We start from the raw sequence: 19,686 nt of genomic DNA on the forward strand, positions 1-19,686 counted from the left end.
TATGGAGACTTATAAGATAATGCGGGGGCTGGATAGGGTGGAGGCGGAGAGATTCTTTCCACTTAGTAAGGAAGTTAAAACTAGAGGACACAGCCTCAAAATAAAGGGGGGTCGGTTTAAGACAGAGTTGAGGAGGAACTTCTTCTCCCAGAGGGTGGTGAATCTCTGGAATTCTCTGCCCACTGAGGTGGTGGAGGCTACCTCGCTGAATATGTTTAAAGCGCAGATGGATGGATTCCTGAGCGGTAAGGGAATTAAGGGTTATGGGGATCAGGCGGGTAAGTGGTACTGATCCACGTCAGATCAGCCATGATCTTATTGAATGGCGGGGCAGGCTCGAGGGGCTAGATGGCCTACTCCTGCTCCTATTTCTTATGTTCTTATGACTCTCAACTACCCTCAGGCAACTAGGGATGGGCAATAAATGTTGGCCAGCCAGCGATGCCCATGTCCTACAAACTAATATAAAACAAAACACAAATGAACAAAGCTGAATAGTTCATATCTCCACCCTCCTCCCTACACCCTTCAATCTACCTCATTCTCCAATTGACCCCCTCCTCCTCCAACCCCCCCCCTTTCCCCACCTACAACCTGCCCCTCTCCTTCTCCTGAACCCCTCTCTCTCATTCCACCCCTCCCCACCACCCTTCTCCGCTTGCCCTTCTCCCTCTGCCCTCAAGCTCTGTCTCCCCCTCCCTACATCCTCCCTCTGCTCTCCGCCTTCCCCCAGAGAGGGGGGAGTGGCAGACACAGCCATGTTGGATCACATCCACATCACTGTGTGTGAACAGAATCTCTCTCAATCTGTCAGCGCGGGGTTAGAAGTTGCTGCTTCTTAAATAAATCCATTGTTTTTTGTGAAATGTTTATCAGATTTTTCAATGTCCCACAAATAATATGAACAATATAAACAGATTATTTGGAAGTCAGGAAGAAAGCTAGAACACATACATCATCTGAAGACGGCAAAACCCTCATCCAAACTTAAATGACGGAGTTAAATCCACACTTTTGACAAAAGGCAACAACAAGAACAAAAACTCAGCGCAGTTTGAACTGTCCATTAGAATAGAATGGGTACCATTCAGCCCATCAGTTTTCCACACTCCTAGCTCATCCAGGATTTTACAGCCTCGATCTACCCAAGACTGGAAAATCGCACCCGACGGAAGGTCAAACGGACCTTCTCATTGTCCATCCCTTTGCCCGCTCCGATTCCCGTGGCAGGTGGGGCGGTAGAATTCCGGCGTATTTTACAGCATCAGAATGCATCATAAATGATTTGAAGCTCCTTCACTCATTCCTTTATCCAAGAACAAGTCCAGACATTACCTCTGGATAACTGACATCAGTGCTGAAATCTCAGCACCTCCACTCTAGAAATATTTAAACCGCTCAGCATTTAGGGTGGGGGGTGGGGGAGGGGGGAGGTGCGGGGGAGGGGGGGGGGGGGCGGTGGAGAAGAGGTTAAACCCAATGGAAATGTTGTCCTGACATAAGCAGGTTGGATGGAAGTCTCTCCCTTGGCTCAGTGCGTGCTTGGCTGAGTGTTCAGTGCAGAATGAGTTGCTCCGTCGCAGCGGCAAGAGGGTCTCCAATTGGTGGTCGGCTTTGGGCATTCCAGACCATTGTGGAACGAGTGCATTTGTGGGGACACTGGACTCAGCTGTGCCGCCCCTCAGGGTCGAACATCCTTCCAGCATTCACCAACTGCAGGCTGGATTGTGTTCGAAAAAAAATGGCGATACAAATAAAGACTTTATCCTTCAAGGCCATTCAAAACATAATACGATAACGCACTTAATTCCATTCAGAAGTTTTTTCTAATATAAATATATGTACATTAATACCCCAGAGTGTTGCTGATGTCTGCAAAATGTTGCAGTTACTAGAATCTGAAATAAAGGCCAGGGAATGCTGGAAAATCTCAGCAGGTCTGACAGCATCTGTGGAGAGAGAATAGAGACAACATTTCAAGTTTGGACCCAGCTCTGACGAAGGGTCATCCAGACTCGAAACGTTCTCTCTATTCTCTCCCCACAGATGCTGTCAGACCTGTTGAGATTTTCCAGCATTTTCTGTCTTTCTTGCCAATGTCTCCCCGCTCAGTTATTTCTTGTGACCCTGTGCTTTTTGCAAAGAAGTTCACTGTGGGGCTCGGGCACAGATCAGGCTACTGTTGTGTACGGCCTCCCACATCAACAGCACTTCATAGGGCAGGAAGCGATGTACAATGAGGACCTCACGGTAGTAGCAGGGGTTGAACGAGTCTTCCTGGGGAGATGGAGCCTTCACCCCATTCACCGAGAAGCCCATGTGATAGTTGGGGGCCAGCCCAGCTTTCTGGAGGCACATGCCAAAGTACACGTCATCGATGGGGAGGAACTCTAGCTGGCGGGCAGAGTGGTAGATGGCGATGGCAGTGAACCTGGACATAAGGATACCCCCTCCGGCTATGTAGGGTGGGTAGGAATTGGAAGCAAACACCAGTGGCGAGACGTAGTACTTGCTCCACTTTTCCCGGATGGGGCCCACACCCGAAATGAGATAGCCCACGTAGAGGTGCTTGGCGGAGTTCAGGCTTTGCAGGTATTCAACCATGTTGTCGGTGTGGGCAAAGATATCATCATCTCCGTTGAAAATGAATTGGGCCCCGGGGCAATACTCATCCAGCCATTGCATCAGCTTGTACTGCTTGAGAGTGAGGTTGAAGAAGGTGTCGAAGAAGTCCCACTGCAGGATGTCTTGATGCTGCCGGTTCTCTATGTCCAACAGCTGGTTCGTCTTCCTCCGTTCCCGTAGGTCAGGAGAGATGGCCGTGATGAAGACCCTCTTGATGTGGACCCCTAGATGCAGACGCTCCTTCCCCCAGGTCCGCCTCACCATCTCTCGCCGGTCGTGATTCAAGGGGCTGGACTTGATGACTAGAAGCAGGAAGACATGCCCCGACTTATTTGGACCCCCGCACTTCCCCGGGACGTTCTGAATGAGGTCAAAATCCCTGCAGTGTTTATGCTTCAGGAAGTCCTTTATGTGAGGCGGCTGCTCTGCAAATGCTGGCAGTTTCGAGATGTTGGTGTCTGCTTTGCACATGAGAATAGTATTTTGCTTGTGTGTGTTGATACTGTGCACGGTGATGGGATGGATGGTTCCCGTGGGAAGCTCATCCGTCTGTTGCCCTGAACTGTTATAGTTGAAAATGAACACCAATCCAAGAATTCCTATGGTCACCAGGGCAGCTTTTTCGAACACTCTGAAATGCTTTCTCATTCTTCACCTGTCAGAGAGAACAAAAAAAAAGGACAGTTGAACTAAAGGAAAGGAAGCAAGAACTTGCATTGATATAGCACCCTTCAGGAAATCCCAAAGTGCTTAAAAAGGTATATAAACAAGTTTCATTTTTGGAACGGGTTCAAACGCCACCTCAGCAGTTGTGGGAATGTAAAGTTATAAAAATTAGTCTGAAATTAAAAGATAGTCTCAGTAATGGTGACTGTTGAATTACAAGGTTGTTGTAAAAACTCTCAGATTCACTTGTGCCATAGAATCCCTAAAGTGCAGAGGGAGGCCATTCGGCCCATCGAGCCTGCACCCACTTTCCGAAGGAGTATGTTACCCAGGCCTTCCCCCCCATAGCCTGTGCATTTACTATGGTCAATCCACCCAACCTACACATCATTGGACAATGGGAAGGTGATGTCCCAGTGGTATTATCGCTAGATTATTAATCCAGAAATTCAGCTAATGTTCTGGGGACCCGGGTTCGAATCCCGCCACGGCAGATGGTGGAATTTGAATTCAACAAAAAAAAATCTGGAATTGAGAATCTACTAATGACCCAGAAATCATTGTTGATTGTTGGTAAAACCCATCTGGTTCATTAATGTCCTTTAGGGAGGGAAATCTGCTGCCCTTACCCGATCTGGCCTACATGTGACTCCAAACCAACAGCAATGTGGCTGACTCTTAACTGCCCTCGGGCGACTAGGGATGGGCAATAAATGCTGGCCAGACAGCGACGCCCATGTCCCACGAATGAATTAAAAGGGACAATTTTCCATGCCCAATCCACCTAACCTACACACCTTTAGACTGTGTGAGGAAACTCACGCAGAGAATGTGCAAACTCCGCACAGACAATCACCCAAGGACGGAATAGGAAAGGGAAGGAAATCTGCTGTCCTTTCCCGATCTGGCCTACACATAACTCCAGGCTTCCTGAAATGGCCCAACAGGCTATTTAGTTAAGACCACTTAGTGGAGTTGCTAATAAGAAGGAGCCTTGTCAATGTTCTGTGATTAAATTAAAACAAAGAATATGGATTGATGCTCTTTGGATGTGTGGAAGGTCTGACGATGGGTCGAGTCGAGGTTGGGTTCGAAAGAAACGCTTCAGCTCCTCAGACCAATAAACAACTCCGACCTTCCAAAGCTCACCCATCTGTCCACCTCCCCAAAACCCGGAACGGTGGCAAGCTTGAGATTTTTACAATTTTAACATCCCACCCACTCCAAACACACCCAAACTCTAGCCATTAAACTCCTCCCCCCCCCGCCCCACCCCCCCGTAACTTCGTAGGAATTTCAAATATGACTGGTTAAGGAGGCTGCTTAATCACATGTGCCAGAGTTCCTAACACATACTCATCGCCACCCTCCCCATTAACACATCGGCAAGTTCCCAAACTGTCCCTAGGGTTGGCCTGTCCCCAAGAGTCTTTCCCCACTGGACAAGCAGCCAAACCCCTCTTTCAGGGAGGGAACCTTCTGTGCAGCTTATGGATAAAACCCGTGAACAAACCCCCTTCCCATCACACTTACCAACCCGTCCCAGTTAACGGGTGCCACCAAGTCAAAATCAGGAAGTATAAATGAGAATGACCCAAATCTCAGAAGAGCAGCAGACAATGTTGGATTTCCTTGACTTGATACTTTTCTATCGGGGAATTCCAAACACAGCTGTCCCAGAAATAAGAGCTACAGGGTCCCTTGGAGACTGGGGGCGGCACGGTGGCAGAATGGTTAGCACTGCTGCCTCACAGCATCCGGGACCAGGTTCCAGGCCTCGGTCACTGTCTGTGTGCAGTTTGCACATTCTCCCCGTGTCTGCGTGGGTTTCCTCCGGGTGCTCCGGTTTCCTCCCACAGTCCAAAGGTGTGCGGGTTAGGTTGATTGACCGTGCTAAATTGCCTGTTAGTGGCCTGGGATGTGTAGGTTAGAGGAATTAGCGGGGTAAATATGTGGAGTTACGGGGATAGGGCCTGGGTGGGATTGTGGTCGGTGCAGACTCGATGGGCTGAATGGCCTCCTTTTGTACTGTAGGGATTCTATGATTTCAATGAACCCCACGCACCTTTATCAAGTCACTGGCTGCCCAATGGTAAGCTTAAACGCTCAGTCTGAACGGGTGAGTAAGGTGGACGAGATGGGTAAGTGAGTAGTCAGGTCAGGAGGGTAGTGTGTGTGGGGACGGTTTGGAGCAGGGGAGTGCATGGTGGGAGAGGTTGCCATTGCGCAGTTACCCCAGGAGTTAGACTAGCTTTCAATCTGTCTCACACTCCTTGGGTCACTATCCAGTTAAGCGCCGCTCGACTGTCTAACGCTTTGACTCCAACTCAGAAGAGGGTCCTGGGCAGCAGGAGAATTGCCCCCAGAGAGTTGAACTTTCCTGGGCAATTTCCCTAAAGATTGGCACATCAGGACTTCCACAAGGTCCAGATAAGATGATGAGGGGGATAGATAGAGTGAACGTTCAAAGACTATTTCCTCGGGTGAATGGAGCGGTAACTAGGGGGCATAACTATAGGGTTCATGGTGGGAGATATAGGAAGGATGTCCGAGGTAGGTTCTTTACGCAGAGAGTGGTTGGGCTGTGGAATGGACTGCCTGCAGGGATAGTGGAGTCAAAAACTTTAGGAACATTTAAGAAGCTATTGGATAGGCACATGGAGTACTTCGCGATGATAGGGAGTGGGATAGCTTGATCTGGGTTTCAGACAAAGCTCGGCACAACATCGTGGGCCAAAGGGCCTGTTCTGTGCTGTACTGTTCGATGTTCTATGTTCTAGATGCACATCACAATTGTACGTGTTAATTTGTTGAGCAGATATCTGGTAAAGGAAGGAGCTGGATCCAGAGGTACATTCATAAAACATGGAATATTCAGCAAGTCAGGAACATGCATATCCCAAATGCAGATTACATTTCCCTTCTGCCGTTTCCCCCGCCCCTCCATCCAGGTGGAACGTGGTTCTTTATATATATATTCCCTAACTTTCCCCAGTTAAAACCAGCTGCTCAGAATCACCGCTGGAGCATACACCCAATTGTCGCAGTATTTGCAGTATCACTTGTTGACCCTTAGGCTAAGATCGAGGGTCAGATCAGGCCCTAGATTGGGGCGCAACATTTCAGCTTGGATCTTGTTGGTCTCTCCTGTGGGGGACCATGAATTGAATTCAGTGTGAATTTGAATTTGTTTTTCGGAGCAAGCAAGGAGGTGGATTAAGAGATTTCCCTATCTGCTCTGCACATTGGCTTTGTAACTTTAAGAATGGAGAACTTTTCAATAGAATCCCTACAGTACAGAAGAGGCCATTCGGCCCATTGAGTCTGCACCGACAAAATATCTTATCCAGTCCTTCACCCTCACTCTATTCCTGTAACCCCACACATTTATCATGACTGATCTACCTAACCTACACACCTCTGGACATTAAAACGGGAATTTAGCATGGCCAACCCACCTAACCGGCACGTATTTGGATTGTTGGAGGAAACTGGGGCACGCGGAGAAAACCCACGCAGACACGGGGAGAACATACAAACTCCACACAGACAGACAGTCACCCAAGTCCGGAATTGAACCCAGGTCCCTGGCGCTGTGAGGCAACAGTGCTAACCACTGTCACCCACGAATTTGAATTTGTTTTTTGGAGAAAGCAAGGAGTGGATTCGTGTTTGCCTGGTCCACTCTGAGCACTGGCTGTGTAACTTTAAGAATAGAGTAAAACATTTTAAAAAAGAGAATGGCTGGTGTCCAATGATGGAGGGACTGGAGGAATTGGCGCAATATTTAATTCAATATAAACTCACGTGGAGAAAATACAATAGAGGGAAAGAAAAAGTTGAGTGTGTGATGAGGTAAGATAAAAGAGAGCACTTGACCTCTCTAACCTCCGCCCAGACACTCCTCAAAACCCATCTTGATGGCCAAGTTTTGGATCAACACTTTTCAAATAGGATTCCCTCTTTGGTTTGCTGTTAGTTTTTGCCGGAACATTTTGGTGAACTGCTTCAGGAAGCTTTCAGCATGGTGCGTAATAAAAGTTATTGCTGTTTGAGACAATGCCTTGTTTACTATCCAAACAGTTCAAGATACCAAAACATGGATTTTTCGACATCTGACTGTGGGAACATCGCCATCTGCAAATTCCCCTCCAACCCACTCGGTCTTTTGACTAAGACCAAGCCAAAGACTGGGGGGAGACACCTCATCTCGTCAGCTTGAAAATATATCACCGCTCCTTCACTGTTGCTGGGTCAAAAGCCCACAGTGGTGTGCCTACGCCACATGGACTGTTTCAGGTTCAGAAACAGGCTCACCTGCACTCTCTCAAGGGCAATAATTGCTGACCTCATCAACAATGCCCATATCCCATAAATGAATTTTTTAAAAAGGCATGCAGTCAGCTGTCTAAGTTATTCTTTTAATAACTTCCAAGTTAGGTGGATTGGCCACGATAAATTGCCTCTTAGTGTCAGGGGGATTAACAGGGTAGATACGTGGGGTTGCGGGGATAGGGCCTGGGAGGATTGTTGTCGGTGCAGGCTCAATGGGCTGAATGGCCTCCTTCTGCACTGTTGTGTTTCTATGATCCTATTAAAAAGTTACTCCATTCTTAAAAGTTACAAAGCCAATGTGCAGAGCAGACAGGGAAAGCCCTTAATCCATTCCTTGCTTGCTCCAAATACCAAATTCAAATTCACACTGAATCCAATTCATGGGCCCACAAGAGAGACAAACAAGATCCAAGCTGACATCATAAGGCATCCCACCACCCCCACTCTTTGGCTTCATCTTAGCCAAAAGGCCAAGCAGCAACTCGTGAATTTATTAGCAACAGATTAAATGTCATGTTCAATAAAACCTTCCCCCATTGACACGACAGGATGTGCCGCCTGCATTTGCAGGGAACACTGCAGGAACAGGGAATTGATGACAGTTTATCAGTCTTATCTCTCACGGGCTGCAGAATCAGGATCGCGCACGTCAGAGACTTTCTGTTTGACTTGTTGGAGGCGGATACACCTTGTCACACTGCAGATAAGAACTTGTAAAAGTACAAGGAGACCTGGGTTCCCTTGTCTTAGTATAGCAAACTATTACAGAGGCCAATGGAATGTTAGCCTTGACGCAAAAGGATTCGCGTCTAGGGGTAGTGAGGTCTTGCTTAAACTGTGTAGGAGCTTGGTTGATCAGACAGCGCCTGGAGCACTGGCTGCAGTTTTGGTCCCCTTACCTCAAAAGGATATTATTGCCACAGAAGAAGGGCAACAAATGTTCACCAGACTTGTTGCAGGGATGGTGGGACTGTCTTACGAAGAGAGATTGGGCAAACTGGGCTGTATTCTTTAGAGTTTCAAAGAATGAGAAGTGATCTTATTGAAACCTACAAAATACTTAAAGGAATGGACAGAGTAGATGTGGGTAAGATGTTTCCCTTGGTTGGAGGTCTAGAACCAGGGGGCACAATTTCAAAATAAGGGAGCAGTCACTTAGGACTGAGATGAGGAGACATTTCTTTACACAGAGGTTTGTGAATCTTTGAAATCCTCTACCCCAGAGGGATGTGGAAGCTCAGTCATTGTGTGTGCTTACAGCAGAGATTGATAGATTCCTGATTAACAATAAAGTAAAGGGTTATGAGGATAGTGTGGGTAAAAGGCATTCATAGGTTCCCTACAGTGCAGGAGGCCATTCGGCCCATCAAGTCTGCACTGACTCTCCAACAGAATATTTTACCCAGGCCCCATCTCTATAATGCCACGCATTTACCCTGCTAATCCCTCTAACCGACACATCTTGGAACACTAAAGGACAATTTAGCATGGCCAATCTACCTGTACACCTTTGGAGTGGGAAAGAGAGGGCACCCAGAGCTGGATTTTCTGAGAAGACCAGAGATCTAGAGGTGAAAAAGAGGCAAAACAGGTGGCTTACAAAGAATAAAGAAAATTACAGCACAGGAAAAGGCCCTTCGGCCCGCCAAGCCTGCACCGACCATGCTGCCCGTCTGAACTAAAAACCTCTATCCTTCCCAGGACCACATCCCTCTATTCCCATCCTACTCCTGTATGTCAAGATGTCCCTTAAAAGTCACTATCATATCTGCTTCCACTACCTCCCCTGGCAGCGAGTTCCAGGCACCCACCACCCTCTGTAAAAAAAAACTTTGTACGTCTCCTTTAAACCTTGCCCCTCGCACCTTAAACCTGTGCTCCCTAGTAATTGACTCTTCCACCCTGGGAAAAAGCTTCTGACTATCCACTCTGTCCATGCCTCTCATAATCTTGTAGACTTCTTTCAGATCGCCCCTCAATCTCCGTCGTTCCAGTGAGAACAAACCAAGTTTCTCCGACCTCTCCTCATAGCTAATGCCCTCCATACCAGGCAACATCCTGGTAAATCTTTTCTGTACCCTCTCCAAAACCTCCACATCCTTCTGGTAGTGTGGCGACTAGAATTGAACACTATATTCCAAGTGCGGCCTAACTAAGGTTCTATAAAGCTGCCACATGACTTGCCAATTTTTAAACTCAATGCCCCTGTGTATACGGGGAATCAGAACTGCGCACAGGCAGCCCTTTCCCTGGCCGGCACATGCACGGTTTGGGTTCCCAACATAACAATCTAAACCGCGCATGCACAGGAGATCGCAGGTGCTTTGGGAATCGAAGATGCCGGCCCCGGAATTGAAGACAAAAGGCCCCGTGCGCCTGTGCAAAAAAAGGCACAAAAGTCTGGAAGAAGCGAGAGAAGACAGGGAGAGGTTGAAAAACAAAATAGGTCCCAGCAAGAGAAAAAGACAAAAGGCAAGAAACAGGAACCAAAGTTAAAAATGAGACAGAGGTTCTATTATTGTATTTGACATGCAAATGGTGTTGAGGCTTTCATAGTAAACTAATTAAAATAGTAGTAACTGGTGACTTGGCATCTTTTTAGGAGGTTATAGAAATAAAAAGCTTTTGTGAGAGGGAAGTTTAGTTGGAGGAAATAGGTGTGCCTCATATTACAATATTGAAGGTGTGCTCTGACAACAAAGGTTGGGAACCATTGGTACTGAGATTGTTGTAAATAACCATTGTCAACTTTATTTTTTATTATTTCAAGGAAAGTGGGCTTTGTTGTCAGCATTTTTTTATTGCCCATCCCCAATTGACCTTGAGAAGTTGCTGGTGAGCCGCCTTCTTGAACCGCCGCAGCCCCTGTGGTGTAGGTACACCCACAGTGCTGTTAGGAACTCAATGACAGGCAGTGAAGGAACAGCGATATTTTTCCAAGTCAGGGTGGTGAATGGTTTCAAGGGGAACTTCTAGGTGGTTGTGTTCCCTCGTCCTTCTAGATCAGGGGTCTCCAAACTATGGCCCGCGGGCCACATCCGGCCAGCTTCCAGATCGGAGTTTGGAGACTGCTGTTCTAGATAATAGTGGCCGTGTGTTTGGGAGGTGTTATTGAAGGAGTCTTGGTGAGTTGCTGCAGTGCATCTTGTAGTTGATACACACTGCTGTCACTTTGCATCGGTTTTGGAGGGAATGAATGTTTAAGGCGGTGGATGGGGTGCCAATCCAAGGGCTGCTTTGTTCCGAATGTATCAAGCTTGGAGAGTGTTGTTGGAGCTGCACTCATCCAGGCAAGTAAAGAGTATTCCATTACACTCCTGACTTGTGCCTTGTAGATGGTGGGCAGGCTTTGAGGAACCAGGAGGTGAGTTACTCGCCCCCAGGATTCCACGCTTCATTCCAGTTCTTGTAGTCACAGCATTTGTTGCCAGTCCAGTTTTTAGTTGGAGATTGAAGTGGGGAAAAACAAAGATGGGGACCTGACCCATAAAATGGCTGCCTGGCACATAAACAGTCACCTGGGAAAGAGACATTAAGCAGGCACTGACTTTAAGCGCAGACAGCTACTTGAAATTAAAACATGCAGGACAGACAGTTATTTACATGCAGGGAACAAATACTGCAGGAAGCCAGGGCTTGAGGCACTTTTAAGATAAGGACAGACCCGGGACAATAGGGTCGGATAAAGAGATTAGCCACAAATGGGAACGGGAATACATAAATGCAGGAAATACTGTATGTATAGACCGAAACTAAGTCATTGATAGTCATTGAAAGAGGAAATGTATCCATTCTATGAAACAATGCAATGTTAAAAACCAATGTCTGTATATGTCTGGCTGTAACGATGTGTTAACTATCGATCCTACTCAACTGTAACGATGTGTTAAATGGCTAATGTCCGGACTATCCATTGTCTGAAAAGTATGAAAATGAACCACTCCTATTGTATCATTGAGAGAAGGTAGCTGCCTAAAGTACTGCGGATTGCCAGCGCCTTTCTCCACAAAGCTTCGTTAAATAAAACTGTATTGTTGAACCCCCAGTCTGACTCCGGTGGTTTTCCCACAACAAGATGGTCATTGCCTGGCACGAATGTCACTTGCCACCCATCAGCCCAAACCTGGATATTGTCCAAGTCTTGCTGCATTTGGACATTCAGTATCTGAGGAGTCACGAATGGTGCTGAACATTGATGCTGCCCAGCGAACGTCCCCACTTCTATCCTTATGATCAACGAAAGGTTATTGATGAAGCAGCAGAAGATAGTGGGGCCTCGGGCACTACGCTGAGGAACTCCTGCAGTGATGTCCTGGAGCTGAGATGATTGACTTCCATCCACCGCAACCATTTTCCTTCATGCCAGGTATGACTCCAACCAGCGGAGAGATTTCCCCGATTCCCATTGACTGCGGTTAGAGTTCCTTAATGCCTTAGTGTCCGAGGTCCCACCATCTTCTGCTGCTTCATCAATGACCTTTCTTCCTGAGGAGGAGGAGGTCAAGCATGTTTTTCCTTCTTGTTGGTTCTCTCACCATCGGTCTAGCACTTATGTCCTTTAAGGTTCGGCTAGCTCGGGCTGTGGTGGTGATGGACATTGAAGCTCCCATCCAGTGCACATTCGGTATCCTTGCCACCCTCCATATTTTCTAAAAGTGGTGCTGAACATTGAGCAGTACTGAGGGGGGGGGGGGGGGGGGCAGCAGGTGGCTAAGAAGCAGGAAGTTTCCTTGTCCATATTTGGCCTGTTCCCATGAGGCTTCATGAGTCCAGAGTGCTGAGAACTCCCAGGGATTCCATCTTTGGTGTGTCTGCCCTGGGGCAGGACGTTCCTAGGGATGGTGATAGTGGTGTCTGGGACATTGCAAGGCATGATTACATGAAGGTATGACTACATCAGGCTGTTGTTTGACTAGTCTGTGGGACTGCTCTCCCAACTCTGGTACAAGTCCCCACATGTTAGTGAGGAGGACTGAGCAATCCTCCAGTTATAATATAGAACATCAAACTGAACGTTGAAGGTGTTGGTGTGAATGCTAGGCCAGGACTGCAGCACAGGCCTATCAGAATCATAGAATCCCTACAGTGCAGGAGGAGGCCATTCAGCCCATCGAGTCTGCACTGACCACAATCCCACCCAGGCCCTATCCCCATAACCCCATGCATTTACCCTAGCTAGTCCTCCTGACACTAAGGGTCAATTTAGCATGGCCAATCCACCTAACCTGCACATCTTTGGACCGTGGGTGGAAACCGGAGCACCCGGAGGAAACATACGCAGACACGGGGAGAAAGTACAAACTCCGCACAGATCGTGATCTGAACCAGGAATCGAACCCCAGTCCCTGGTGCTGTGGGGCAGCAGTGCTAACCACCGTGCTGCTCAGGGTGTATACTAGGTTATGCACACTATGTATTCAGTGAGTTGTCAGGAAAGGACATTAATCCTCACAGCTGCCCCTCACAATACTGAGTACATGACTGTCCAACATCAGCGCCACATCATTTGCCCCTTAGTATGTCCATTCTGTTAACATTTAATACCACAGGACGTATGGAAGAAATGTAAAAAGGGAAACAAGTAGGGGACAAGAAAAAAAGTGGAGGGAACTTTATTAGCAGTTAAAAGGGAACCGATTAACTCTCTCCTATCTATATAGGGCTGGGCTGATTGGGGACCAAAAGGAGCTTTTACTATGGAGGGAGAGGGCATTGCTGAGGTAAGAAATGAGTATAGAATCAGAGAATGCCGACAATACAGGAGGAGGCCATTCGGCCCATCGAGTCTGCATCAACCACAATCCCACCTAGGCCCTATTCCCGTAACCCCTCATTTACCCTGCTAATCCCCCTGACACTAAGGGACAATTTAGCATGGCCAATCAACCTAATCCGCACATCGTTGGACTGTGGGAGGAAACCAGAGCACCCGGAGAAAACCCATGCAGACACGGGGAGAATGTGCAAAATCCATACCAACAGCGGCCCAAGCCAGGAATCGAAGCCGGGTCCCTGGCGCTGTGAGGCAGCAGTGCTAACCACTGTGCCATTGTGCTGTCCTTTGTGTTTTGCATTGGTCTTCACTCAAGAAGAGGGAACTGCCAGTGTGGCAGTAAAGGAGGAAGCAGTACAATATTTGAAAGGATAAAAATAGATAACTGTGACATGCTAAAAAGGTCATGTAACTTGTTGCTTCCTTCACCAATTCAGGCTGGGGTGTGTAAATGGGAGTTTATTCCTCACTCATAAAGGGGCAGTAGTTACTACAGATGCACAATGAACACATTATATATGGTTTTGTACAGATCCAAGAAATCATTTTTGACTTCTGAAGGTGTTTTTCTTCCAACTGCCCAGGAGCTCTGCTCCAGAACAGGTCACACTGTTCCAGGGAATATTCACCCCTTACCCTAAAGTCCGGAACCTTCCCTTTTGATGTCAAATCCTATTACTGATGCTCAGTGATGCGTCCTCCATGCAAGTCTCCAGGCTGTGATATAATGGCTGCTTCCATGATACAAAGCAATTGGAGAACTGTACAGTGGAACCCTTTGCCTGCACTGGAGAGACCACATAGGTGGAGACTTCGATTTAATGTCTCATCTGACAGATGGCACCACTGACAGCATAGCACTCCATCTGTACTGCACGAGAAACGTTAACCCAAAGTCCCTGCTCAAGCCTTGAACCTACAAGGTCCTGACTCGGAGGCGCTGCTACGAATCAAGCAAAGCCATGGCGCACGATGGCACAGTATTTTAGCACTGCTGTCTCACAGCGCCAGAGACCCGGGTTGGGTCACTGCCTGTGTGAAGTCTGCACGCTCTCCCCGTGTCTGCGTGGGTTTCCTCCAGATGCTCCGGTTTCCTCCCACAGTCTGAAAGAGGTGCATTGGCCATTCTAAATTCCACCCAGTGTTTAAAGTTTAAGCTTATTTATTAGTGTCACAAGTAGGCTTACATTAACACTGCAATGAAGTTATTGTGAAAATCCCCTGGTCGCCACACTCCAGCGCCTGTTCGGGTAAATGCACCTAACCAGCATATCGTTCGGACTGTGGGAGGAAACCAGAGCACCCGGAGGAAACCTACGCAGACTCCAGAGGGACAGTGACTCAAGCTGGGAATTGAACCCAGGTCCCTGATGCTGCAAGACAACAGTGCTAACCTATTGTGCCACCATGCCAGCAGTGTACCCGAAAAGGCACCAGAATGTGGCGACTAGGGGATTTTCACAGTAACTTCATTGCAGTGTTAATGTAAGCCTTACTTGTGACACTGATGAATAAACTTTAAACTGTCAGAGATTTACCGCCCACTTATCAATTGGACCTTCTCCACCCATTGTTACAGCAAGTAGTATGACGTTGACATTCCTCCCAGTTTGACAGGTCTTGGAGCAGAGATTAATTCCGCCCCCCCACCCACCCAACCCCAGGAAACATAACAAAGCAGAAAGGTCAGCTGGTGACTCAGAAATTGTGATAGACCCAGCCACAGCATTCTAGTCATCCTGTAGGGGGGGGATTAACACCAGAGGACTGAATGATTGCAAATGTTGCATACACCTGTACTTTAAGAAGGGGGAAGAGGGTTGAACCCAATCCAGTCAACATCAGTGTTGGGCAATATCTTGCCACAACGATGAAAGGCAAAAATTAATTGTGACATTTGGAAAAATATGTATTGAGGGATTAGTAGAGTAAATACAAGACACCTGGGGTGAGCTGGTCCCTGGGGTGGATGTGTGTAAATGAGCATCAGACATTTCTTAGAAGCAGTTGTAATCAGAGAAACTAATTTGCACAATGATAAATGTGATGAAGCGATTACAAACTTGGAATGTCATCTCTATTTTGCTCTCTCTCGGTCTCTACAGATCCCAGTAAGTCTCACAACACCAGGTTAAAGTCCAACAGGTTTATTTGGTAGCACGCTGTGGTTACGCCAGTCCAACACCGGCATCTCCACATCATGTGTACAGATCCTGCCAGACTAGTATTTCCAGCACTTTGTTTTTATTTCAGATTACCAGACTCACTCACCCTTTATTATAAAAAAAGCGCACAACTAATTGAAAACGTCCCAGGGAATTTCAAGCCAGTGGGATTGGATTCAGCAAAGCCATTGATCCCCCTGGGGAAAGCAGGACAAGTGTAGTCATGAGCAGTGTACATTGCAAAACAATGGAATGTCATCAATCATACCTTCTTGCCATTCAGTAAGAAAGATAAAATGATGACGAACAAGGCAATCTTTACCTTGGTCGTAGGTTTGGAAGGTGCTGTCCAAAATCTTTGGTGAATTGCTGCAGTGTGTAATTCTCCTGATCTCAGTGATAAATGATCTCTCCCTTATCCTGAGACTGTGCCCCCCACCCCCACCGCCCCCCCCCCCCCCCCCAGTTTTTTTAATAGTCCCCAACCAGGGAGGGAAAACAACCTCTCAGAGTCCGACTAATGTCATTTAACATTTGTCGTGTAAATCTGCTTTAAAACAACAACAAGAAAATTCATCCTTCAAGGCAGAGCCCTTTAGGAAAGTCAGAATCCTTAAGACGCCAATTGGTAACTGGATAAAAGGAGCAATTCTAAACAAATACCAAACCTTGTCAAGTTATCGGAGCAGCTTCCGGGCTTTTCCCTATTTATAAATACCAGTACATTTAAACTCAAGTCACCAGCACAATCCAGGACCCCATGCACCCCGGATACATTCTCCCACCTTAATCCGTCGGGATACAAAAGTCTGAGGTCGCTTACCAATTGACTCAAGACCAGCTTCCTCCCTGCTGCCATTTGAGTGGACCTACCATTAAGTTGATCTTTCTCTACACCCTAGCTATGACTGTAACACTATATTCTGCACACTATCCTTTCCTTCTCCCCTATGTGCTCTATGAACGGTATGCTTTGTCTGGATAGCGTGCAAGAAACAATACTTTTCACTGTATGTTAATACATATGACAATAATGGAGGGGGCGGGGGGAGACAGAGAAAGGAGAGTATGGAAGGGAGATTGGATAGTCTCGGGTTGGCTTCTTTGGAGCAGAAAAGGATGAAGGGGATAAAAGCAAATTACTGTGGATGCTGAAATCTGAAACCAAAAAAAAAGAGCAAGCGCTGGAAAATCTCAGCAGGTCTGGCAGCATCTGTAAGGAGAGAAAAGAGCTGACATTTCGAGTCCAGATGACCCTTGATCAAAGGCTGAAGGGGGACCTAATTGAGGTGTATACAATTATGAGGGGTACGGACAAGCTCAATAGTGAGGTGGCTTAATTTTAAGATGAGGGGCAGGAGGTTTAGAGGCGATCTGAGGAAAATCTTTTCACTCAGGAGGGTCTGGATTGCATCGTCTGGGTGGGGTACTAAAGGCAGGAAACCTCACAACCTTCAAACAAAAAAGTACATAGATGAGCACTTGAAATGTCACAACATTCAAAGCTAAGGGCTGGAATGTGGGATTAGTCTAGATTTAGCGCAGCTTTGTCAGTGCAGAGTCAATGGACTGAAGGGCCTCCTCTGTACTGTACGGCTATCACTCCATGGAGGAGACAGGATAGTCATGATGTGGAGATGCCGGCGTTGGACTGGGGTGGACACAGCAAGAGTTTTAACAACACCAGGTTAAAGTCCAACAGGTTTATTTGGTAGCAAATGCCATTTTGACATTGAGACAGGATAGCACAGAGGGCGGGAGTGTAGAGTAGAGCTCTTTAGCAGTAACTTCACAATTTCCCCTCAAAAATACTGCTCCGTTCTGAAGAAAGAAAATCCAAATAGGTGAGAAGACAAGTGAAGGATTCCTACCTTTTGAAGTTCAGATTCAAAGTCAGCGTGAGATTTGAGGGTCCTCCTCAAGGTATGAATGACACTCTCCGGCAAGCAGGAAAAAGAAACAACTACAGCCAAACCTGACAGCTCACTGATCCAACTGATTGGCACCACACCCAGAACTGCCTTTAAATATTGCGACAGCCTCACTTAGCATAATTTTAAATCTTTGCTGAACTACGTCTCAATTATGTTTCCTCAAGCAAGGAGACACTCAAGAAGAAGTGATTTTTTTTTTTTACTGGTAAAGGTTTCAATATTGAAGGGAGTCAGAGAAGTTGTCAGCTAATTAATGGTGCAGAGAAAATAGGAGTACTTGCGAGCTGAGTTAAAGCCCAAGGGGTTAAAAGCAGAGAGGGCAGCAGGGGTCAAAAAACAGACAGGGCTGACAAACAAGCTTTAACTTTAGGGGAAGTATAACGTCCCTTCCCCCACCTCAAGGTCAGAATACAGCATAACTGTTTTGATGTATGTTAACAACCTGAGTATAAGGAAATAATTTCAGAAGATACAAAACTCAGAAGTAGGGAAGAGTGAGGAGGACAGTAAAAGCCTTCAGAAGTACTTTAAGTCCCCAAACATGCAGACACTGGGGAGATAACATTTTTAGCATGGTGAAATGATGCATCTTGGAATGGTGAAGCTAAATGATAAAAGCAAAATGTGAATGATACTGGAAATCTGAAATAACTATGACAGTGGCTAAATGATACTATTTAAAAGGTGGTGCTGATATGTTTCTCTGACCCCAATGCCAGCTTTATATATCTTCTTGAAAACAAAATATCTCCACTTGATTTTAAACTCCTTTCAATTTAATTGGGCTACCTGTTGCAAAATTGCATTTGTGGCACTTCACATAGAACAGCCTTGCTGTTGTTTTCTCTCAGAGATAATTCAGTGCTGTTCCAATTGGATTAAATACTTTAGCAGCATGTTGCAATTCCTCCACATTTAAGAATGTCCAATTAAAAGGTGCCTGCACAATAGGCTTAGAAAGGAATAAACTCATCTAAGAATGAGGAACTCAGTGTGATTAATGGGCCATTGGGAAAGGAAGGATTTATTGATAGGGTGTGATGAAAAGGCAGGGGAGGGAGTTCATGGAGAATATTAACATTGATGTGGAGATGCCGGTTTTGGACTGGGGTAAACAGAGTAGGAGTTTTAACAACACCAGGATAAAGTCCAAATAGTCCAAATTAGAATGCGAATCTCTACAGCCAACCAGGTCTTAAAGATACAGACAATGTGAGTGGAGGGAGCATTAAGCACAGGTTAAAGAGATGTGTATTGCCTCCAGACAGGACAGCCAGTGAGATTCTGCAAGTCCAGGAGGCAAGCTGTGGGGGTTACTGATAGTGTGACATAAACCCAACATCCCGGTTTAGGCCGTCCTCATGTGTGCGGAACTTGGCTATCAGTTTCTGCTCAGCGACTGCGCTGTCGTGTGTCGTGAAGGCCGCCTTGGAGAACGCTTACCCGAAGGTCAGAGGCTGAATGCCCGTGACCGCTGAAGTGCTCCCCCACAGGAAGAGAACAGTCTTGCCTGGTGATTGTCGAGCGGTGTTCATTCATCCATTGGAGACAATACACATCTCTTTAACCTGTGCTTAATGCTCCCTCCACTCTCATTGTCTGTATCTTTAAGACCTGGTTGGCTGTAGAGATTCGCATTCTAATCAGTATTCTGTAACTTGTCTCTGTGCCCTGTCTGAGAGCAGATTTCCACTCCATCTGACGAAGGAGCAGCGCTCCGAAAGCTAATGGCATTTGCTACCAAATAAACCTGTTGGACTTTAACCTGGTGTTGTTAAAACTCTTACTGAATATTAACATTGGCAGACCTGGTATCCTGTCATTCATTGAGTACTTTCTTATCATGTTCCTGTGTTGGAAAGCCCCAGAAACAGATTCTATTTCCTTTTGAGCTTCATCAATCCTTTCAGCACAGGTAAAACAGCTCTGTACGGTAAATAGCATCGAAACAGGTTTAGCACCTGTTGCAATAACAGATTGACGTAAGGATGTGTTTAACGTGGTTAGCCCTTTGTTGTCTGATAACATCACAATGTTAAAATTACATTGAAGGCTGCTCTTCCCCCCACACACAAAGAAAGGAAGAAGAAATACTTGTTCAGGTTTAAAATTCCACATTTTTTATAACAAAACAGCACCTGAGGAGTTCTTTCTGGAAGAATTTCAGAGGCCGAACCTCATTCCTGAA

The 19,686-nt window shown here is 46.6% G+C and overlaps 1 protein-coding gene across 5 annotated transcripts in view; it reads right to left on the bottom strand.

Annotated features, from left to right (window-relative positions):
- Nucleotides 1–866: 866 nt before the first annotated feature.
- The window catches only part of LOC144479658 (N-acetyllactosaminide beta-1,3-N-acetylglucosaminyltransferase 3-like), an 84,748-nt gene continuing 65,928 nt past the window's right edge, over nt 867–19,686 (bottom strand). For 4 of the 5 annotated variants that reach the window (XM_078198651.1, XM_078198654.1, XM_078198655.1 and 1 more), the window contains exon 2: nt 867–3,280. In XM_078198651.1, the coding sequence (XP_078054777.1) occupies nt 2,149–3,273 (1,125 nt within the window). In that variant the 5' untranslated portion in view covers nt 3,274–3,280 and the 3' untranslated portion in view covers nt 867–2,148. Of the gene's footprint in view, nt 3,281–17,435; nt 17,562–19,686 lie in introns of those variants that run through there. The other variant, XM_078198652.1, reaches the window with a different exon arrangement.

Source organism: Mustelus asterias, chromosome 26, assembly GCF_964213995.1.
Source record: "Mustelus asterias chromosome 26, sMusAst1.hap1.1, whole genome shotgun sequence".
NCBI lineage: Eukaryota > Metazoa > Chordata > Chondrichthyes > Carcharhiniformes > Triakidae > Mustelus > Mustelus asterias.